This window comes from Phascolarctos cinereus, unplaced genomic scaffold (assembly GCF_003287225.1).
Source record: "Phascolarctos cinereus isolate Bilbo 61053 unplaced genomic scaffold, phaCin_HiC Scaffold_4;HRSCAF=312, whole genome shotgun sequence".
NCBI lineage: Eukaryota > Metazoa > Chordata > Mammalia > Diprotodontia > Phascolarctidae > Phascolarctos > Phascolarctos cinereus.
This window is the reverse complement of record NW_027555847.1, coordinates 96,775,335-96,800,341: the sequence shown is the minus strand read 5'-3', so window position 1 is coordinate 96,800,341 and position 25,007 is coordinate 96,775,335. Positions and strand designations below refer to the sequence as shown.

Here is a 25,007-nt window from a genome sequence, read left to right as displayed (position 1 = left end):
CATTTTATCCTATCTTGCAAGTTTACAAAGGTCTTTTCCATGCAAAGTACCTATGACATTATACTATGTCCTCTGAGTACAAGATTACTGTGAGGAACAAATGAAATAATTCAAGTAATAGATTTTGCAAACCTTAAAGCCTTATTTTTATTTTTGGTCCAGGCGTTTAATTTCATTAGTGTACAGAGCTCCCTAGTAAGGAAATTATCTTTGCCAATTCATATTAGGACCTGTTCTGCAATTTACAGTTTTAGAAAGTTGCCAAGGGGCACTGAGAGGTTAAGTGACTTGCCCAGGAGTCAGAGAACCAGTATATGTCAGAGGCATGGCTTAAACTCATGGAATCTTGGCTCTGAGGCCAAGGCCAGATTTCTCTCCAACACCAAGCCTCCCCTCAAAGCACTACACAAATGTGAACTATTATTATTATTACTGCAGAAGCACATGATGAATTGGATTCAGTTATGCTCATTGCCTGAACTTCACCAACTAATCCACTCATTTCTTAAGCCCCTGCTTCTGAAGTCACCATTCTACTGAAACTTCTTCCTAAGTTACCAGTGACTTCCATCTGCTAAATCTGAAGGGTTTTTTTGTCTTCATCCTCAGCTGACCTCTAAGCTGCTTTTCAAGTTATTAGTCACCCCTTTCTCTTGGCTCTTCTCTTGTCCCTAAGTTTTTATTATGTGACTCTCTTCTGGTACTTCTCCTACCTATCTGCACTGAGATAACTAAGAAGACCAGAAGACCCAGTACTTCTGAAACTTAAAACATCCAGTGAACACACAGAAAATGTACATCAATGAAGGAACCCAGTTGAACAAAATCAACAATGAGCAGAGCTGATCACCCTACTTAAAAGTGTAGTAGAAAATGAATTCTGGCCCTGGCATAAAGCCCCAATTCAGGAACTAAGTCTGGAGATACAGATCACTCCAAAGAATTACAATACTTCAAGAGGTACACTAAAATCTAACCTAAAGGACAGAGTAATTTCATAAAAATGACAAGCAGAGACTCAAAAGAAAGAAAAAAGCATTTTCCATCAGGCCCACATAAATGTCCAGATGAAATGAAGCATTAGATTAAAAATGGAATAAGAAATTTGAATGAAAGAATTAGAGAGGAAAAAAAATATAATTTAGAGTAGAACTTGTTAAGACTTAATTAAATAATTCCCGAAAAATTAGAATGGACTAAATAGAAATCAATAAATCCTTGTAAAAGCAAGAAATATTAGGACAAAATAAAAACTTTGACAAAATAGAAGATGTGAAGTTTTTGCTATCAAAAATTACTTATCTGGAAAACAGGTCAAGGAGATGTAATTTAAGGACCATTAGACTCCCTGAAAATCATGATTTTAAAAGCCTGGGTAATATACTTAAAAAAATCATAAATGACAACTTCCCAGATATATTCAAACCAGGGGACAAAGTGAAAATAAAAAGATCCATAGATCACACCTCAAAGAAACCCCAAATGGAAAAGTTCCAGGAATGTCATATCCAAAATCCATAGCTTCCAAGTTAGAGAAAAAAAAATGTTTCAAGTTGAGAGAAAGAGTTCAAGTACCAAAGAACTCCAGTCAGAATTTACCAGACCTGTCAGCTTCTACCATAAATCAAAGGACATCCTGGAATAAAATAGTCCAAAATTTAGTATGTATACATATATATTCCAAATATATTTGATTATGATTTGGTACTCTTGATTTTTCATTTTTATTTTTGGCTTTTTGAAGTGTAGTGTCGAGGCTTTTGAAGCATGGTTTTCTTTTGTTTGTTTGTTTGTTTGTTTTTAGGCAATTTGGTTAAGTGACTTGCCCAGGGTCACACAACTAGTAAGTGTCAAGTGTTTGGTCTGAGGCCAGATTTGAACTCAGGTACTCCTGACTTCAGGGCTGGTACTCTATCCACTGTGCCACCTAGCTGCCCTGAAACATGATTTTCAAAGAGTCTGATGATTTTTAAATAGTATCTCCCTTCATAAAAATGGCAAAAGGACCCACATGTACAACAATATTTATAGCAGCTCTTTTTGTGGTGGCAAAGAATTGAAAACTGAAGAGATACTCGTCAATTAGGGAATGGCTAGACAAGTTGTGGTATATGAATGTAATAAAATACCATTGTGCTATAAGAAATGATGAGCAGGCAGACTTCAGAAAAACCTGGAAAGACTTAGATGAAGTGATGCTGACTAAAATGAGCAGAACCAGGAGGACATTGTACATAGTAACAGCCACACTATGTGATGACTGACCTTGATAGACTTACCTCTTCTCAGCAATGCAAGGATCTAAGACAACTCCAAAAGGCTCACAATGGAAAATGCTATCCACATCCAGAGAAAGAACTTTAGAGTTTGAATGCAGATAGAAGCATACTATTTGCTCTCTTTTTCTTTTGTTGTTTTGTTTTGTTTCTTCTTTCTCATGGTTCCTCCCATTAGTTCTAATTCTTCTTTATATCATGACTAATGTGAAAATATGTTTAATATAAATGTATAAGTAGAGGCTATATCAGACTGCACACCTTCTTGGGGAGGGGGGAGGAGAGAGTGGAAGAGAAAATTCAAAACTCAAAATCTTATGGAAGTGAATGTTGAAAACTAAAAATTAATTAATTAATTATAAAAAAGAAAGAGAAAAAAAATTATATCTCCTAGTCCTGTTTTTCAGATGAGTAATTTTTGATGGCAGAAACTTCACATCTATTTCTTCAATATTTTTATTTTGCCCCAATTTTTCTTGTTTTTTCACGGAATTATTGATTTCTATTTGGTCTATCCCAATTTTCAGAGAGTTGTTTACTTGAATAAGTTTTAACATAATCTATTCTAAGATAAACATATATGTGTGCACACATATTCATAGGTACATACATGTACATTCAGACACACAAGAGTAACTTACCGTATAAAGCTGTATGTAATCTTACAAGGGAGGAAATGGATCTCTAATAAAATAGAGGACTTTCTAGCACCCTTGATTAAAATAAGAGAGCTGAGTAAAAACTTTGAAATGTATAAATAAAACCCAAGAGAACCTTAGAAAGGTAAGTTTATTTGTGCAATTGGAAGGGCCTATGTGATGAAGGACTAATATTCTAATACAGGGAGAAGAAAGAAATGTCCCTTCAATACCTTAGCATCTGTGAAAGGTATTGAGAGAGTTGAATAAGAAAAACAGAGGATTTGGGGGTTGTTAAGGATCTAAGGAAGGAAAGAAAAAGAAGAGTAAAAAGAATAAACTAGTGTAGAATGGAAGAAGAATGGCATGAAACATTTCTCATCATCGGTGTTCATAAGAAGAAATGCAAACATAGGGGAAGACTGAGGAAAGTGGATGTCAGATGAACCTCACTCTTACCTGAACTGATAAAAAAGTGAGTTGAAACACACATATTCACATAGTTTGCTGTAGAAATATATAAAATTCAGCTGAAAAACAGGAAGGGATTAGGGGATATGGTAAAGGGGAGAAAAATGTCAGGGATGGAATAGTTACAAACAATAAAACTTGCTGATCCTGAAGGGGGCATTAAGAGGAGCAAAGAAAGAAAAAAGAACTGGAAACTAAGAGAATGCTCCCCATTTGAGGAACAGCTGGACAAATTTTGATATATGAATTCAATGGAATAGTACTATACTGTAGGAAATGGTGATTCTAAGGGAATCCTGGGAAACATGAACTGATGAAAAAAGTAAAGTGAGCAGTGCAAGGAGAACAATACATATGATAGCAACAGCATTCTAAAGACAAACAACTTAAAAGACTTAAGAATTTTGACCAGAGCAAAAACCAATCGTATTTCCAGAGGACCTATGATGAAACCACCTACTGACAGAAGTAATAGCTTAAAGGTACAAAACAAAACATTTTTTGGATCTACTAAGGATTTGGTTTGATTGACTATGCTTATATGCTGCAGAGGGTTTTGTAATAGAGAGTTATGTTTTTGAACACAACAATACTTTCCTTCTTTGCATATGGAAGCATTTTTTTTACATATTTACTAAGACATAGATTATATATACACACATATACACACACACACAAATGTATTTATAACATGTAAGGCATGTATATGTTCTCTCACAACCATTCTGTGAGTATATGCCCATGTGTTTTCTCTCTAAACTGTTGTATCCTCATGCACAGCAGCCTTTCTTATGTTTGGTTTTACATAGTAGTCCCTTCCATTTTTTTCTGAGTCACTTCTTTTGTGCTCACTGGGAAATCATTATTCCTTAAACATTCAAAGTGCTTTTTGTCTACATGCAGTTGTTTTGAATAGGATTCAGTATTCCACTAATATTATAACCCTTTGTGCTAATAAAGAGCTTAATCTCAAATAATTCGCAAGGAGACTCAAATAGGATGACACAAATATAAAGTCAAAGCAGTAGATAGAGTATTTCACTGAAACATTAGAGATAATATTTCTCATCCTGTGAAGTCTTAGCTAAGTGGCATCCACATAGTTTGAGAGCTATTAGTCCCCTGTACATTTTCTTTTTTTTTAATTTTCAATCCCAAATTCTTTCCCTTCCTCCTACTCATTGAGAAGACAAGAATTAAAATACCCATTATGCATATGAAGTCATGCAAAACATAATTCCACATTAGTCATCTTATAAAAGAAAATATGTTTCAATTTGCACTCAGAATTCATTGGTTCTCTTTCTGGAAGTCAACAGCATTCTTCATAAGGAATCCTTTGGATCTGCTATAGGTCATTGTATGGATCAGAGTTGACTGTCACTACAATATTGCTGTTACTATGTATAATATTCTCCTAGTTCTGTTTACTTCACTTTGAATCAGCTCATATACATCTTCCCAGGTTTTTCTGAAACCATTCACTTCATCATTTCTTAAAGCACAACAGTATTCTACCACAATTGTATACCACAATTTATTCAGCCACTCCCCAGCTGATTGGCACCCATTCAGTTTCTAATTCTTTGCCACCACAAAAAGAACTGATATAAATATTTTTGTATGCATAGTTTCTTCTCCTTTTTGTTGAGCTGTTTAGGGTACAAATCTAATAGTGCTATTGCTTGTCAAAGAGTATGCACTTCTATAGCTCTTTTGGGCATAGTTACAAATTTTTCTCCAAAATGATTAGTTTAGTTCACAACTTCCTGTATATATTCAATGTCCTTTTTTAACATCACTGGCTGTGTAAACTTCATCTCAAATGAACTTCCACATTTCATACATGCATATATATGTATGAATATGTATATATTTATACATGTGTGTGTGTGTGTGTGTGTGTGTGTGTGTGTGTAGAAAGACAGATAAAAGACTTTCCTCACTGAATAGAAGGCTGAATAAGATGAGTCCTAAGGTCCTTTCCAACTCATATTCTGTAATTTTGTGACTAGAGAGTTATTGAAATTGCTGCAATATTTTTCTTTATAGCTGCCGATAAGGTCTAGCACTGAAAAGGACCTTGGAGATCATCTAGTCACTAGGGCAAATCTCTCATTTTCTATAAGAAGAAGCTGAGGCCCTAAGAAATCAAATGTTTTGTTGTAAGTTATAAAATACTACATAATTCAATTAAATAAACATTTATTAAGCAGCTAATACGTGCTAGGCCAGTGGTTCTCAAAGTGTGGCCTGAGGACCCCTAGTGGTTCCTGAGACCCTTCCAAGAGGTCTACAAGGTCAAAATTATTTTATAATAATACTAAGATATTTAATTTATAATACAATAAATATTGATAGATATAACCTATTTAACCCAAAGCTCTTTGTGCGGAAGGGAGGAAGTGATCCTCAATAAAGGGGTCCTGAGATCAAAAAGTTTGAGAACCACTGTGCTACATTGTACTAGGCTATGGAGATGCAAAGTTGAAAATGAAAAGAGTCTTGCCCTTAAGTAGCTTATATTTAACTGGGAGAACAAATAAGTCTATTCAATTAATAAATTAAAAAATACAAAATATACACAAAAAATAAATACAAGTTGTATTACAAAATGTAATACAAAGTAATTTCAAGCCGGGAATGATAGCAACTAAGAGTATCTAGAAAGGCTTCATGTGACACCACTTGAGCTGACCTTCAGATGGAGTTAGGGATTCCAAGAGATAGAGGTCAATATGAAGGAGAGCATGCCAGACATGGAAAACAGCTTATATGTGGGGAACAGATAGTGAAATGTTATCAAGATGATCTGAACTCAAATCCTGCCTCAGATACTTCCTAGCTGTCTGCCTCCAGGTAAATTATTTCACCCCTCTCTCAGCTTTAGTTTCCTGATCTACCCTATTTCATGGGGTTGTTCTATGGATTAAATGAGGCACCATCTATAAAGTGCTTGGTAAATCAAAGTGCTATATAAATGCTACATATAATCATCATTGTTAGCATCATCATCATTAATAAGAAGAAGAAGAAGAAGACCATGTAGAGATCGATTTGGCTAGAACATAAATTACATGTGGGGCAATAATGTGAAATAAAACTGGAAAAATAAGTTGAAGCCAACTTACGTAGAGTTTTAAATGCCATGTGGAAAAGTCGGTATTATTTTATCATAGAGGCAAGAGGCAATCAGTGAAACTTCTTGAGCAGAGGAGTGTCATGATCAAACCTACACTTTAGGCATATCACTTTGACAACCACATGGAGAGGGCATAGAAAAATTCAAAGACTATTACAATTGTCCAGAAAAGAGATAAAAGCCAGAACTAAAGTAGAGAGAAAGGGACAAATGTGAAAGATGTTTTGGAGGTTGAATTAGCAAGACTTAGCAACTAACAGGATATAGGGGATAAGGAAGGTTGAAGAGCGAAAAACAACTCCAAAGTTACAAACCTGAAAGGATGTTGGTATTGTTTGTTGTTTGTCCTTCATTCTCGAAGAGGACCAATGACATCAGGAAGGTGATGTCTTGACTTTGAGATGCTGATGGACAATTCAGAGATAAGAGCCTGGATGCAGGTTATGAGTTATCTTCATAGTTGTTAACTGTACCAAGAAAAGCAGTTTCAGGCAAGTGGTGGAGTCAAAAGTTAGATGCCAGATTTCAAGGAGTTAAAAGGGTGGAATGTATGAAGGTGAAAGATATAAAAGCAGATGGCTTTTTTTCTAGATATAGACTATGGTAAGGAGGAAAGATATTGGAAGATATTTTAAGGAAATAGCAATGTAAAGTGAAGTAAAGAATGAGGGAGATCTAGGCCTTTTTCTAAACTGAAGGGATGAAACCAGTGAATACAGAGAGAGGAAAGGCTGGAAGGGTGGGACCTGGTAAGAAGTAATGGAGCTGAGACTTGGGCCCTTGCCTCCTGGATCCAAATCTTGTGTTCTTTCATCTGTACTTTCAACTATGTAGGGAATCTTTCCATTAGTACAAATCACAGCCCAACCACCCTTTCTCATCCTGCTTAATTCTAAACCATGTTTTTATACATTCTGCAAAGAGGATCTATAGAAAATGCAGGAGGCCTTTTGATTCTTTGAAAATTCTGACGGTTTGAATGCAGCCCTATAGTCTTTCAGTCAGTATCCACTGTTCCCACCATAAATAACTTACTTCCTTTCCCAGTCATAAACATCCTCAACATAGTCTTTTATGAACCGTTGTACAAGTATTTCATAAGATAGTAGTATATGCCTTTCTAAGGAAGAAAAAATAATTTTAAAGGAATCATAGAGTCAGTCAGTAGGTACCAGCTGTGTGCTGGGCACTGTGCTAAGTGCTGGGGATACAAAAGGAAGAAAAAGACAGCCTTGCCCTTAAAGAGCTTACAATCTAAAGGAATCAGCAAGGGAGAAAAAGAGAACTAATAGATTTCTAATAGAGAACAGTAAGAGGAAGAAAGAGATCAAGAGATAAGAGGTAAGAAAACTACAGAGGAGAACTGGATTCACATGTGACATTTTCTTCTTCCTGTAATAGGGAATGTGGTCTCTTGCCATGTCAAAGCAGACGGGGAAGGGAAGAGAATAAGCACTTATTAAGCACCTACTATACGCCAGGCACTGTGCTGTTTTACAAGTATCTCACTTGATCAAATGAGGTGCATATGTCAAAGCAAGGTACATAACCTACAAGATAGTCTTTAAAATAAATCATTGAATATCTATGCTCTATGCTGAGCAGTATAAAATGCTGCTTCTCCCAGATTTTCAGCTATTTTTATTTCTGAAGGGCTCTGTTCTCAAAGCCTTGATGCCATTTGCCTCACAAACATGGATAGCATCCCTATAAGCAGCTATATGGAAATGCCAGAGAAACAGACCATAAAGGAAGAGAAGAAACCCCAGTTTGTCTCTGGGGGAGCTTCACCAACTGAATAGGCTTTTTTTATGAGGTGGGTGGGGCTGGAAACTCCAATGGAATTTCAGTAAATGAAATTATTATTTTGTGGGTGCAAATGAATCTATGCAAAGTAGCGAGATGTAATGTGAAAAACTCAACATTCATTCCATCAATGATAGAAAGGGAACTATGACCACTAAGAGTTTGACTTGTCAGGGTCTCTACTAATGCCCAAGTGAATATCTATCCACTAGAATGAGCACTGTTGGGAACACATCAGAACAGTCAGAAAGGCAGGACAATTGATCTCTAGAGCAGAAAGAAGACAGCAGTTATTGGCAATACCTCTGAATCTCTCCTCCTCTGAGGCTGTCTACAGACAGCTTACAAAAGCAAAGATAGTTCCAGGCTTCGAAGCTGCTGTTTCTAAGTAGGTCATTAATACTACACTGCTACCTGTTGACAAAACAGAAGAGAGAAGAGGAGGTGACACCTCTTTGTTTTTTGGTTTTTTGGGTTTTTTTTAGTTTTTAACATTCACTTTTATAAGATTTTGGGTTCCAAATTTTTCTCCTCCTTCCCCTCCTTAGCATGTAATCTGATATAGACTATACATGTACAATCATATTAAACATATTCTCATATTAGTCATATTATGAAAGAAGATTCAGGACAAAAGGGAAAAACCATGAAAAAGAAAAAAGAGACAGAGAAAACAGTATGCTTCAATCTGCATTCAGACTCCACGGTTCTTTCTCTGATGTGGATGGCATTTTCCATTATGAGTCTTTTGGAATTGGGTGACACCTCTTTGTGACAGAATAATAAGGCTCTGAGGAGTCTAGATACTTGAGTAGCTTTCCTTATGAATCTATTTGTATTCTCATGAGTTTTGTCTGTCTTGGGGAGCATCTTATATAGAGCAAGGCAGTACCATCTGCTGTGTATCTCAGATATAGATTAAATAATAGACCTGAGTGGTAATGATGCTGTGTTGCAAGATCAGGGACAGCTGTGTCCTGGAAAATACCTTCTGAGCTAGTAAGGAAACCCTCTTCCTCCTCTCAGAAGAGAGACTGGAACTATTGATTGGGAGTACAGTATCTCAACAGATGCTGTGTTGGTTGGCTTTGTTTAAATGTTTTTCCTTGTTATAAAAAAAGATTTAATGCAGCAGGGCAGAGGAAGCTGAGAAGTGACTGGTGGGAAAACAAAAAGCAATAACAAAACTTATCAAAAAGAAAATACCTTCTGAGTCCCATTCTCTCAAGTAAACTTTTGTTGCGGATTGTGGGAGGTTGTGGTATCCTGGAAATGCTGGACTACTGAGTACCTCTCAGCTATTAAAAAAAAAAGGGGGTTGATTCCATTATTATCCTGTGTCCCCTCTCCATTTTCTACATAAGTGAGGATACAAAAATATCTAAAAGCACACTTAACTCAGATAATCACAACCCACCCAACTGACTTCTCCATGAGTGGCTGGAAACATTTCTCAACTGCTCTTGGTGGCTGAATCTTATGTTATTTTACTAGCTACATGCAGCACCACCCACACAAAAGAGGTTACCTTTCAGTAGTTATGAGAAGCTACAATTCTTATACCACTGAGATTTGATGGCACATGTATAATAGATGCTGTAAGCTCTTTAAAATGTGTCCTCACGATGCTATGGAATACTGATTTCAATCAATCAACAAGTATTTATTAAGCCTCTACTCTTTGCCAGGCACAATACAAGGTATAAGTACTATTACAATGTTTTCATCATGGCTCAGGGCATGTCCTAAGGTTGTTTAACCCCTTCTAGTACTTGTTGGAATCCATGACTTCAAGTGATTGCTAAATCTGGAGTCCTAGGAAAGAAAGTGGTGTACCTGGCCTGTGATGATACAGATGGGTCAGCACAGAGCAAGCTGAATGAAACAAGCAGACTGCTTGCCAACACATCTGTGGGGGACACGATGGTATTTCACCTCTGGTAGTTGCCACTAGTAAATTAATCATGTTTCATTGGGATAGTACTGGCATAGCAACCTAGACTTTCTTCAGGCTGGAAAAAATTTAGGGTAAAAAAAAAGCCATATTTTCCATATATCCAAACAAAGGTTTTATAATAAATGCATTTTGAACAGAAAGTCATCAAGTTAAAATTTTAATATAAAATGTGAAATACCATATAAATCAAATGTAAAAAAAAGCCCAAGCACAAACTATAAACTGTATTATTCAAGTGTGAAAAATGCTCAATTTCTATTTTCTTTTTGTTTATCTGACTTCACAGATCTGCTTTTAATCTCATCTTACTCTGAGATGTGGAATAGTTAAAATCCAGTATCAAATTCCACACTAACATGTCCTCATTATTTACTAGGCTCGATGAGCCTAATTTGTCTTTCTTGTTTTCCAGAGAAGCTACAGCTTCCTCCCCCTTCCCCAGCCCTCTGTCATCCTAGTTTTCTGTTTACCTACTCCACTATTCTCAGCCGTTTTATTATTCAGGTACATGATATCTCTGTGTCTGGCCACCTCTCTTCCATGCAACAGCTTGATCTTAATCCTCTTTAAGCACAACTCTATCTGGGTAAATAACTCAGCATTTTTGTGTCCTAACTTCTTAAAGGAACCAGATCCTTTCGCCACAAAACCAAACATTTATTTTAGATAAAGTGAAACAATCAAATACCACAAATATAAATTAGGTAAACATAAAAGAGATTCCTTCACAACTTTCATTTATAAACCAATAGCTCTGGGAAAATGCCTTGTAATCACAGATTAGAAAACTTATTTGAAAATTTGTATTGTTCTTTCTAGTCAAAGAGAAATACAGCCTGCAGAGATTTAAGAGAATGATTTAAGTCTGATACTATATATAAATAGTAGCTGTCAAATAAACAGACTGATTCTATAAGTCACACCGAAAAACCATTCTTGTTACAGTTAATATATGGTAACGTTACCTCTTGTCCATACAACTCAAGATGGCAACCAAAGGTTAGTATTCTTTTACTTAAATGCTGATTGACAGATTTTCCCAATGTCCTGGGAGATTGTATTGGATTTTCCATTTGTTGGCATGCTTTAGAAGAAAGATGCCTGATGTGAATGCTAAGATATAAATGTATATATGTGTGTGGGTATGTAGGCAACTGTACTTTCACATTTTCTTTAAGTTCCAGGAAGTGGAAAAATTAGGAGGACATTGGAAATTAATTACATGAATGAGAGTACAGCCCTGCTTTTTTCTTTGTTTTTCTTTCTCTTAGCTTCATCATCCCTCTCAAGGCTTTCGATTCGGAACAGTTCGGGAAAGCAGTGCTGAAGACTATGTGAAGCAAAGCTTCCCAGAGATGTATGAATATATGAGAAGGTACAATGTACCAGCCACCCCAGATGGAGTGGAGTATTTGAAGTGAGTGTCAGCTTGCCTAGGCCCTGAATGTGATCACTGATGGAGACGCCATTTAGTAACTGACACAGGCTTTGCAAACCATCTATTGTGTGTGATGCTAGCTTTTTAAATGAGCTGCTTTGGGTATGAACTCCATGCTTACTGGTGTCTGACACGTTTCTCAGTGGGGAGAAGCGTGCATTTCCATAACCTGATTGGTAGGTGAGTGCTTAGTCTCAGGCTAGAGCTATCTTTGCACAAAGAGCCAATGCTATTGTTTAAAGTAGTAGATGATGGAAAAGGCAAAAGTTGGTGTGACATCACTTGGGAAAGCCAGTGCAATACAATGATCAAAACCTGGAAAAGGCAGGAATGGGCTGATGTGTCCCTGGGCAATACAGCATGATGAATCATCAACCCCAAGGCAAGCCTGCTGTTGCTAAGAGAAGATAAGATAAATTCTAGAGGTCCCCTGTAAAGTGGAAGTAAGACACATAGCAGTGGCAGCTGTACCTTCTTCCACCTGACATGAAGCCACTGGGAGAAAACAGGCCACAGCAACACAATTCATTGGCCTCTATCAGCCATTTTGGTGGAACTCAAAGGAGAAGAAAGCAGCCAAGGGGGATCTTGTTTGGTCTTTCTGCTAAGAAGGGAGTGAATTGTGCCTAGGTGATATTAGTGAAAGATGACTCCTAATGCAATAGGTAACAAGCAGGTAGCCAGAATGGTTAGCACACTTCCTTGATGAGATTGAGACAGTTATACGCATTTACATACATTTGATTAATTTACAAAATCCATCTAACTTCCTGTTTCTGAAGCTAATTGGACAAAATGTTATATTTGTAATTACTTGGTTATTCCATGCTGTATGATATGTCACAGCCCTTTCATCAGTTTCCTCAGTAAACAACAGAAAGACTTCTCAAGCCCTTGTAAGAGGCTTCTTACTACAAGCCGAGGTAGTAGTAATCAGATCTAACGGAAAAAATTCGTTGTTTCCAAACAACTTCAATATCATATACAATGTACAATAGTTGGAGAAGCCTATCTCACAAATGTGATCCCTAGAAAAGCTACCCCAGATTCTAAGTACTCTGTTGGCCTACATTCACTGAAAACCATAGTTTAGGAACTTCTATCAGGGTATTTATTTTTCCTACTCAGCCAGAAGATGAAATCAGTTAAAAACAACAACAGTATTTGATGAAATAACTTAGAAAAGTAAACATCCTCAAATAAGCCTGAGGTACAATCTCTCATAAATACACAGATCATCAGAGAGAGGAGTAGACATTCGCAAGAGCGCACATTGGGAGAGAGGGAATTAGGGCTCGTGTATATAGAGAATACATGTGGCAAGTGCACATACATGAAGAGGCACAGAGGAAACCGGTGTGGCCAGCACACATGTGAGGCAAGCTGAGGTCTTCTGGTGATGATATTTCATTGCTCTGCTGGATATCATGTCTCATTTCTTCTGTTCTTCACCTTTGCCCACCCTAGACTGTTCTCACAGCTGTCACCTACCGAGGTTTAGCTGGAATCCTCAACTGAGATGCTGCTGTTTCTTCCTCATAAGAGGAGCAGACTTTACCTAATCTTTTTTTTTTTGGACCCTAGATACTAAGCAACAGCTCTTTTAGAAGGGTAGGGCCCTCACACACCCAATAGTCAAAAAAGGGCCAAATACAGCTTTTCCTCCATTTGAAGAGAAAAGATTTGTCAAATCCCACAGCAGGGGATTAACCCTAGGGGTTAAGCTATGGTGGAACACAGGTCAGCCAGCATGGGCATTTAGTCTGTCTTTTGAATTCCCTTCTTCCCACTAGCCAGATCCATGTCTTTGTCACAAAACTTATCTGATTTAGGTTAGAAAGTCCCTTTTACTAGCATAAATTGCTCAAATGTCAACATGCTTTCTGCCTCAAATCATTTCAGACACTGCCTTGCAATGAACTTCAAAGAGCTGTGTGAATCTGAGGCACCATGGCTCCCCAGAACCCCTCAAGATCTTCTGGGCCTCCCATGCAAATAAACAGGAAGGAAAAGGCAAACGCAAAAAGGACGAATGGGGCTAGTGTAAGACAATCACCCTATATGTCAATTCTTCTGTATTAAATCCTTGCCTTTTCCATTCAAGTGTAACCAGCCACAATCTTTCTAGGCTTTGTACCTCCTTACAGATGTTGCACTGATGTCAATTCTTCAAAAGGTCCATGATTTTATCAGTGCGCATCCTTGTTCCCCTAACTCAGATAACACCCCCTCCACACCATAGCAGATGGTTTAATGAGTTGCTGCAGCCAAAAATATTCCTCATGTGATGTGTATCTCCATACTTATGTAGGCTGATCCTCAGGTGACAATCTATCAGCAGGCCTGCACTCAAAACCTTTCCAGCTTCACAAGACATGCCAGAGCTTGTATTTAGCTGGTATGGCTGTTAATTCAAGATCATTGCCATTGACACAAGGGAGGAGGATGTTACTGAAGGATAGCATAGTATTACCTAATCAACAATTGCAGTTATGCAATACAATAAAAAAGAATGCTAGATTCACTGATCACCTTCACACCTGGGCAGTCAATGCCAACATTCCCTCCTGTGTACAAAATTCAGGCAGCCCTCCTTCTTCTGCCCATCTCTTGGATTCTCTCCTCCAACTAAAACTCCTGCCTTGGCAGAGGGATAATGGCCCAGATACCACTCACAGCTGTGTTCCCAGCTGTGCAGCAGCTGGGACATTAGCTAAGCTTCATTATCTATAGCTCCAACAGCCCTTGCACTAGGAGACAGGATGCTCTACAACTGAAATGCTACAGGATCAGACCCTCAGACCCCTTGGTTCCACCCTATCTAGCCTTTATTCCTCCCCAAGCAAGACCCCTTCATAAATGAGAGGACCCATCTACAGAACTAGCATACCCCCACATAGCTAGGACTCTCACAAACAGAGGTAGGACCACACACACACACACACACACACACACACCCCAAGTGAGAGAAAAACCATATAATGTGTTAGGACAGACCCAACACAGAGCTAGGATATCTACATATACATAGATGTAAGCCACCCACCCATGTACACAAAATCAGACACCTACCCACATACACAGGTAAGATAACCTTATGGACAAGGTAGAAAGCTTAGGGTTAGATCAGAGTATAGTTGGGTGTTCCTCAAAACTGGTCAAATGACCACACCCATAGAGTAGTTATTAATAGATTGATATCACCTCAGTGCAGTGCCCTCTAATAATTTTTAGCCTTTTTCCGATTAATATTTTTATTAATAGATAGCACGCTTACCAAATTTACAAATGATTGCAAATTGGAAGTTATAGTGAATGTACTGGGTGATAGGATAAATATCTAAGAAGATCTCATCAGACCAGAATACTGATCTAAAATAAAATCCAATAGGGATAAATACAGGATCTCACATTTGGGTTCAAAACACAACTTCCAAAATGGTACAAAATGGAAGTTTTGTAGCTAGGTAAGCAGTTCATCTGAAAAAGATCTCAGTGATCTGAAAGCTTAAGATGAGAGCTAAGATGTCTATCCCCACAACCCCAGTACATACCAACACAAAGTTAGGACACATATATACGCCCACAAAGATAGGATACACCCATCGGATAAACCTAGGATGGCTTCCTACCTGTAGTGATTTGCACATCCACACACAAAGCTAGAGCACCCATATACAGAGTGAGATCTCTCCTCCCCATTCAGTAGAAGAGAGATTTTACCCTAGTGTCCTTATTTCCCCATCCCAAAACTATATATGTAAGGCTGGAAGTATGCAAAGTTGGAGATTAGGGGAAGTCAATTGTCAAAAAATTCAAAATTCTTTCTAGGCCTCCCTTCGTTACATTTGATGTAATCCCTATAAATCCTCAGCTCCCGGCTCCACAATCAATGTCTTCACACTATCCTTTGCTTCAAAGAATCACTCAGTCTCTGAGTTGGAAAAAACCTCAGAAGTCATGTACTCCAATCTGTTCCTGACCAGGTATCACCTTTCCAATATCCTCAAGAATTAGTCACCCAACCACTGCTCAAAAATCTCCAGTGATGGGGAATTGACTACCTCTTGAGACAACCTATGTCACTGGTAGATAGTTCAAATTATGAGGAGGTTTTCCACCCTATTGAGCCAAAGTCTGCCTCTCCAGATGGCACCACTGCTTCTTGTTCTGTCCTTTGTGGCTAAGCAGAACAAGTTTAATTATTCTTCCATGTAACAGCCTTTCAAATACCTGAAGACAGATAACATGTTCCCACAAGTCTTCTCTTTCTCAGCTTCTCAGTACCTTCAAATTATACTTCTATGGCATGATCTCTAATGCTCTCATCATCCTGCTTACCCTCCTTGCCAATGTACTTCCTAAAATGTGGTACCCAGAGCTAAACACAACACTCCAGATGATGTCTTAATGGAGTAGAATACAGTGGAACTATCACTTATCTCATCCATGACACTATACTTCTATTAATGTGGGCTAAAATTACACTAGCTTCTTTGGTTTGTACATCATAATATTGACTTACATTGAGCTTACATTCCTCTAAAACCCCCAAATAGTTTTTTATAAAACCTGCTCTCTAGCCATAAATTACCCATATATTATTTCGGCAATTGATTATTTGAGCAAGTATAGGGCTTTATGTTACCTCCTAATAAAATTCACCATATTAGATTTTGTCAATCATTCTAGGTTGTCTAGTTTTTTTAGATCCCTATACTATTACTCAAAATTATAACTCTCTCCAAACTTTGTACCATTTGCAAATCTGATACATTTTGTCTTTGTGTCATTTGTAAATCTGATACTGACTTTGATAAGAATCATAAATAAAAATGTCCTAATTAAAATGTTCTATATCATATCTCCCTCTCCTGATAACTGAATTGTTCTTATCAATTTATTCTCTTAACTTTACAACACTCTATTCTCTTCTTTTTGAATAAAATACATACTTGCAGTCATGAGTAACATCACATAATTTCCCAGCCATACTTATGATACTTAATTCACATCCTTGTGTTAAGATCTGTAGTTCACAGTTTTTATTACCCATGCACTGTACATTTGTACATAGAAATCTCAAGCTATGGCTTTTGTTGCCTGCTGTCTAGTTGGATAATGTTTCCTGGAAGTTACTACATGTCTGCATTAATATTCTCCTTCATATGTTTTACCTATTGCTCTATGGTAATCTGGTTTGGCAAATGTTTGCGGGCACTTCATTATTAAGTACTCTTGACCAGACTCATAAGTCTCTAAACAAATATATTTTACCAGTTTTTTATGTGGACTCCATCCCTGGCTAAGAGGCCATAATGACAAAGAGATAGATAGATTTGACAGACAGACAGATAGACATAAATTTGTATATCTTAAGTTGTGATCCAAACATCTAAATCCCATTCTCAGAAACCATCTTGACCACCTATTCATACTCTAAATTTGTCTTTTTCTTCTGAAACCTCTACTTTCAATTAGCAGCAGTGATGACAGCATCACAAGTACCCCTGAGGTCTTCCATTTCTTCACCAGGATTTCACAAACACTAGAAGTGTTCTCTAGCTTCACTCTGCAAGTATCATTTTCACCATGTGAATCAACAGTAGACAGTACTAATTTGTCAGGTTTGATGCATCTCCATTTTATCCCATTGGCACACCAAAGAAAAAGAACATGCATATTTATTTTCTATGTAAAGTTGGCATATGTCCCTTGGTACCCCCTCAGTGAGTACTTACAAACCAGCATTACTTGCCTTTTCCTTTCCTGACCACTCTATGCCATCAGTCCTCAGAGTATAAGAAACTGCTTCTTCTTCAGAGAGTTGAGTTCTATACTCTAAGGCAAGGGTTCTTAATGTTCTTTTTTGTCATTGCCCCCTTTGACAGTGAAGATTATGGACCCCTTCTCAGAATAATGTTTTTAAAAGTGTAAAATAAAATACATAGTATTAGAAAGGAAATGATTATTCTGAAATACAGTTACCAAAATATTTTTTGAAAAACAAATTCACACACCCCAAGTTAAGAGTCCCTACTTTAAGAGAGGAGTCTTAAATCTATCACACTGTTCAAAAGCTTAATAGTCCTCTTTCCCTTTCTTCTCCTGGGTCTCATTGTTCCATCCTTTAAACCACCTGTCATAGATCTCCTCTGTTTCCTTCTTTTCATCTTTGTTTTCCTATTGAATCACTTCTGCTGTTCTTGAGAGTAATATTTTATTCTTCCAAGGTCCAGAAAAGAAAGATATTCCTCTAGCCCCTTCACTTTCTTCTCCAGTAGTAAGGGCAGCCTAAATTTTATAGAAGGAAGCTACTTTTCACATAGTACACTCTCTTCAAGTCATTTGCAAATTACCCTTGCACTTCATACCTGTTAGAACTTAGACCCTCAGTCCTCCGTTATTTTTTTGCTGCTAATTCTTATGGTTAACCCAAGTGACAAATCACCTCAGGAAACTGTCTATTTGTCACACAGTTAATTGCACTATGGTTCCTAAGTGAGGCTTTATGAAAACTTGCCAACCTTATTATGGGATTTCCCCATTTTTTCTTACTCTTAATTTCTCAACTGTATTTGATCTGTAGGTAGCTGATTGGTACTAAAATATTTATTATAAATGGAAGTTGCCCTAAGCTGTTGTCTATTAGGTTATATATAGAATAGAACTCTTCTAGCCACTTTCCAACTTTTCCATTGTCTTTTCTTCTCTCTGCTATTCAGATTTCAAATGTCTTCTACTCCTCTCTTACCTCTTTGATATTTCAGTATCTTCCTGGGGGATCAAGAAAATATCTCATTGTCGCTTCACTTCTGTAAGAAGCATTCCATATTCTAAGACATATACTTTCTTTCTACTCCACTCCCTTTCCAAACTTGCCTATCCTGTTTTCAATTCCTTAAGGGGCTAGATCTCCATTTCCTAAGGTAATAATTAGTTGGGTTTTTTTTTTTTCATAAACTTATCCTTTTTATGGTCTTTATGTCTAATAATGTTTGTGTTACCTTTTCCTGAGGTATTTGCATTGTTTACATGGGATTCTTGGACATAGAACACTGTAACCCAAAGAAACAATTTCTCAGGCCAGAGTGTAGGGTGCTATGGAAAGCCAGAAGGGTATTGAAATACTTGGAGGAAGAAGTAGCTTTCAGTTCATCTCACATAATGGAGAGGTTTTAGTGGTCCTCAAAGCACAGCTAATTAGCAGCTCCATGGACAGAAAGGGCTAGTGCAAGAATCATGAAAGGTCAATCCTAGAAGGCATCTTAAATATCAAGCTCTTCATTTTATACAAGAAGAACACCAAGTCATTGAAAAAGCCCAGCTCTTGTCTGCCAGTCCAGTGCCTTTTCCAGTGGCTGAACCCTTAGACTTGAGTTACATAGGAATATTCTGCCATCCCACAGAAGAAGAGTAGCGTCTATTGTTTCTTACAATATTTTGTCAAGTGGAAGAGGGAGAGAAATTTTAGAATTCTTTCCACGTTACAGAAAGGGAAGTAAAGCCTGGGGATTTGGTGGTTTTTTGGAGAATGGTAAGCTCAGAGCTCTTGATTTACCAGTTCCCAAAATTGCATTAAACCACTAGATTTTTAAAATGTTTTAACCCAAATATGTTAGTGAGTGATGGTAACTGGTTTCTTGTTGTTTGCTAGAGTACAAGCCTAAATTAGTTCTGTGTTTTGTGAAGCATGCTTCTCAGGCTCCAAGTACCCTCTGGTATGAGTAAAGTTGTTCTGCTAAAACATCACTCTATTGCAAGGATTCTATTATGTTTCAAAGCAATAACCCCACAGGAGATGAGCTGCAGCTGGAAATACCTATTTTTAAAAGCATCATTTCTGCTCCAAGCTGCAATAAACTCTGGCTTCTATCTGAATTGGAGTCAAAGTGAGCTGTATTCTGGAGACCTTTCCCTTACCTTCAAAGAGTCTTGGTTTTTAAAATAGCCAAACAGAAAAGTGGATAGGATTATAGGATCACAGATTTAGGGTTGGATGGGACTTCAATGGCCATCTAGTTCAACTCCCTTATTTTGTAGATGAGGAAACTGAGGCCTAGACAGGTTAAATGCCCAGGGCACACAAACAACAACTGAGAGAGGGAGAATTTGAAGCCAAGTTCTGACTCAAAATCCAGTGTTATTCTGATTATACCATGCTGCTTCTATATTATATAGATATTTATGCAGTCTTCTTCCATGCCTGTGGTCCTAAAGAAGTCTTTCTAGTCCAAGACAAATTACTAGGGCAGAATAGGTAGACAATTCTATGGTATGACTTCAAACACCATGAAGGCTCTCTTGACACCTCACCAAAAAAAAATCTTGGTCATGTCTGAAATTTCATGCACTTAGAGAGTCATTCTTTTGAATCAAGCCAAATACAAAAGATACAAATACTCCTTGGGAGATACAACATATTTGGAGTTTATCAAATCCTTCCCTAAGATCAAGTTCTGCTGTGGGGATGAGAGAGAAAGCATGAGGACACTGTGTACCCTTTACATATAAAGGGTAGAAGGGACCAAGGATAGAAAACAGGGAGAAAGGGGAGCTTAGGAACACTAAAGAAATGCCTTGTCCAGTAAATAAAGTTTTCCCAGAGAAGATTGCTGGGAAAAGCTGCCATGTTGAAATAAATACGTGCATGCTTATATTCCATGAATAATTATATACTTGAAGGTCAGCCTGCTCCTTCTGATCCCATCCAGGAATGTCTTGAAAATGCTCTTCCCTAAGACAACTATGACCAGCTCCAACAGGCACATTCTAGCCAACAAGAGGGACCATAGGAAAGTGAATGTAGTAGTGCCCTCTTTTAGACTCTATGAGTGACCCTGGAACTGTATGGCAATATGGCTGTTCCCAAGCCATTGGAAACTGTGCTTTTCCCCTTCCTGCCCACTTCTCTCCCCTCCACTTTTTTCTTCCCTTTTCCCCCCTCCCTTTCTCTTCCCTTCCCCCTTCCCATTTCTTTTCCTTTTCACTCTTTCTCTTCTCTTCCTTTCCTTTTCCCTTCTCTTTCCCTTCGCCCAAGTTGATGCCATCATTATATCTTACCTAGACTACAGTAATAGCCTCCTAGTTGGTTTCCTTCCCCTTCCCTCATCCAGTCTCTACACAGTGACCAAATTGATATTCCTAAAGCACAAATCTGACCATATCACTCCCCTTCTCAAAAAGCCTCAGTGGCTCCCTGCTGCATGTAGAACAAAATACAACCACTTCTATTTTCCATTTATAGCCCTTCACAGTGCAGATACGGCTGACCTTTCCAGACTTGTTTCACATTACTCCTCTTTACATGAGCTCCCTTCCAGCTGAAATGTTGTTGTTTTCTAAACTCAGCATTCCATCTCCCATTTCCATGTCTTTGTACAACTTGTCCCTATACCTAGACTACACTCCATCTTCACATCTGCCTCTTAAAATTCTTGACTTTCTTCAATGATCAGCTCATATGTTACTTCCAATAGAAAGCCTTTCCTGATCCTCCTAGTTGTAAGTGTTCTCTGTCAAACTGCCTTATATTTACTTATTTCTTTACATGTTTTTCCCCTTCAGAAGAATGTAATCTCCCTGTGGGCAGAGACTGTTTTTAATTTTATCTTTGTATCCCTAGGACATAGTACAGTGCCTTGTACATAGTAGGCACTTAATAAAGGCTTGCTTAAATGAATTGTTCAAAGAATAGTAGTCCTAGACTCAAGATTCCCAAGTTTGAATCCCAGCTCTGCCCCTTAGCTGTGAATCCTTGGCCAAGTCACTTAATCTCTCTATGTATCAATTTACTCTCCTATAAATAATATTTAAAGGCTCATTGTAAGGAAGAAAACAAAACCATATACAATGTAAAGTACCATACAAATGTGAGTTATCACTATAATTATCATCATCATCATCATCATCATGGTCATCATTATCATTACCTAACCCTTCTTGAGTGTTGGAAGTAAACAATTACTCTAGAGTTTCATTCAGCTACTAAATACCATCAAATAACCTGCATTTACTATTAAAACCACCATCCCCTATTCTCTGTAACAGTGGTACCAAACTCAAATAGAGATGGAGGCTACTAATCCATCCATAAAGATTACTGCTGGCCACATACTGACTTAGTTTTAAAATGTAATGTTTTATATATGTATATATGCATGCATTTTTATTCATTTTGTTAAATATTTAATATGGTTGCTCATACTCAGGAAGTGTTGCAGAACCATGTTTTACACCTCTGCTCTATAACATAAAATTCAAACTCTTTATCCCGGTACTTAGGGCCTTCCATTCTTATTTCACATTGTTCCTCATTTTGCACTCTATGTTGCATTCCTATTCTTCTTCTACCATCTCCCACCTCCCAGCATCCAAACAGGCTGTTCTTCATGACGGAAAATGTACTCATTCCTCACCTCTACCTGTTGAATTCCTTCTCTTCCTTCCATAAGCTCTTCCATAAGACCTTCTCCCTCCTCCTGTTCCTAACTGAAAACAATCTCTCCCACCTCAAATATTCCTAGAGGTTTGTCTGTATCTCTCCTTTGTCCTTATCATATTCTATATTGCATTATACCTATTTGTGTACATAAAATATCACCCTGGTAGCTCCTAGAGCACATGAAATGTCATTTTCATCTCCCTATCCTACATAGAAGGTATATATTCAGCATTTGTTGAATTGGCTGAGTCAATCCTACTGGCCTAAAAGCATCATTAATAATAATAACACATTTACATAGTGCTTTGCAATTATAATACACTTTACTTGCATCATGTCATCTGATCCTCACAACAAACCCTGTGAGTAATAATAGCTACCATTTAATACAGGGAAACTATATTTCCTCCTTGTGCAGATTAAAACACTGAAGCTGCTTACCCATAGTCACGAAGTCCATAAAGGAAAGAGTTAGGACTCAAATCCAGTTCTAACTCCCCTTCCAGTACTCTTTCTGCTACACTGTAATACTTGTCATAATGAATCATTTGCTGCCATCTGCCCTAGAGGATCTACTATTTTATTTATCCTCCCTTGCTCATTAACCATCCCAGGGAATGGCAACCTGACCTACAAAGTCTTCAATAAAGCTTATGCCCAATAAGGATCGCCATTTCAACGTACAGATTTATGAGGTCTCCATTCGTAAACCACCAGATCTGAACCCCATCAAGAACCATGTTAGAGAAGGTCAAGGCAGTTCTGACCTTCTCTTTGCCTGAGCCTATGGAAAGAAGTGCCTCATGCCAGCCTGGAGCAAGGGGAATTTAAGCCTCATCCCCACTGAATTTACTGGCCTTGATCTATAGTCTTCAGTGCAGTGAGATGCAAAAAAGAGATAACTTCACCACTAGCTAGCCTGATTCACCCCAAGTTCCTCTGCTGCTTTCTGCTCTGTACATAACTCCCTGATTATTAATGACTCTTGTGGGGGGGGGGGGTCTTCTTTTGGTTTTAACCCTAGGAATGATCCAGAGAAGCTGGACGCCTTCATCATGGACAAAGCACTCCTTGACTATGAAGTGTCCATTGACGCTGACTGCAAACTGCTCACAGTGGGGAAACCATTTGCCATTGAAGGTATAAATCAGTTGATGTTGTTTTGCTTTTATTTAGAATATGTTGGGCTTGCCAACCTTACAAGTCACCAATGCAGACATCAGCACTGATGCAAAGAACCATCCATCTTTTCTTGTTTTCAGTTTATTGTCCTCAACTACCTATCTCAGAAGCTACTAGAGCTGGGCACTGTTTTGGGGTACCATTTGCTCATTCCATCCATCCAGAAAAAAGTGGGTGGAGAGGATAAAATTAATTAATTAAAGAAGTCATTTTACTTCATTTTGATTTGATTTCTTTAATGGTCAGATCTTGTGATCAATCCAAGTCTGTAAAACTATAATCATGGAGTTTAAGAGGTAGATGGGACCTTCAATATCATCTCTCATTTTTTTAGAAGAGGAAACTAGTAAAGTTAAATTATTTGCCCAAGGTCACCCAGAATCAGTGCAAAAGCTTGGATTATAATTCAAATCTTCATACTCTCAGTCTGATGATTTTTCTACCTGCACATTGCTAGTAAATGAACTTAAATGGACTAACCATTTTGAAATTAACTCTCTGAGATTGCTGTATAGTTAATCCTCTCTTTCAGTATCCCTAAGGAGAGTTTTATTACCTCCTGACCATTGGCAAGTATTTTTTTGCTGCCAGTTTAGTTCTGGTTATCACCTCCTTCCTGGCCTAGACATAGTCCTTGTCCTCAAAGAGTTTACAATCTACCAGGACTTATACACCATGCCAGCAGCATTAGAAAGACAGATTTGGGATCAAGATATAGTCAATGCGTCAACAAGCATTTATGACTATGGGCTAATGGCTAGACTAGATGAAGTAGGACTACTTTGTCAAGAGATGCTTCTGCTGGAGGAGACAAATGACAGTGGAACTTTTCCCTCCAAAAATTTTAAATTCTAGATCTGCTCATTCTTTCCCCCTCCCCTTAACTGTCAACGTACAAGGAGTCTTAAAACATCCTTCATAAGTTAGGCATTCTCTTTCCCCTGACCACATTAACAGATTGCTGACCCCAATCTTTATTTTTGTGATCGATGGCACATGGCAAGAGTGGAAGCTGTTCCATTCTGCCTTCCTCCAAGAGCAATAAATCTGTTCCCTACCTCTTAAGGCAAAATGACCCCTCCATGAACCAGAACCTCTCCAAACCAAAACTAGTACCCAACAACTGAAAGAGGCAGAGGAAGTTCTGGGGACAAGTTAGTGAGCAGTTAAAATCAGAGCCCAAGGCAGCTAAGGCAGTTTACCTAGACAATCAAGCTTCTATTTGGTGTGGCCCAAAAAATTCTAGATTTGCATAGCATCTGGGGACATGGAAAAGCTATTCAATTTTGCTTCTCCACATTGGCTAATTATGGTTCCTTTGCCATCAGCAGCAACGGTAAATAATATCAGGTGGTTTTGAGGGTGGCAGGCATGATGACCTGCTTTATATCTGATTGAGCTGTCTCTGATTAAGAAAGACCAAGATGTCTTTTGCTCTAGGGAGTGACCCTATCATCTAAGAAGGCAAGGGTGATATAGATTGTTCCACCCTGCTCTAGCTCAGTACCAGATGCCATTGTAGCTCCAATTAACTCCCTACTGGTTTTCTGCTTACATTCCCATCTGTGCTCATGAAACGTTGTTTCTAGTGGTTGACATCATCTCTGGGCATCATGTTGTTTTTAAAGGGAATAAATGCACAATGGTTCATTC

The 25,007-nt window shown here is 38.0% G+C and overlaps 1 protein-coding gene across 1 annotated transcript in view; it reads left to right on the top strand.

The window, feature by feature from the left end:
- The window catches only part of GRIN3A (glutamate ionotropic receptor NMDA type subunit 3A), a 216,131-nt gene that overhangs the window by 133,545 nt on the left and 57,579 nt on the right, over positions 1-25,007 (top strand). The window contains exons 4-5 of the mRNA XM_021002197.2: positions 11,562-11,707; positions 23,197-23,312. Coding sequence (XP_020857856.1) covers positions 11,562-11,707; positions 23,197-23,312 — 262 coding nt within the window. The remainder of the gene's footprint in view (positions 1-11,561; positions 11,708-23,196; positions 23,313-25,007) is intronic.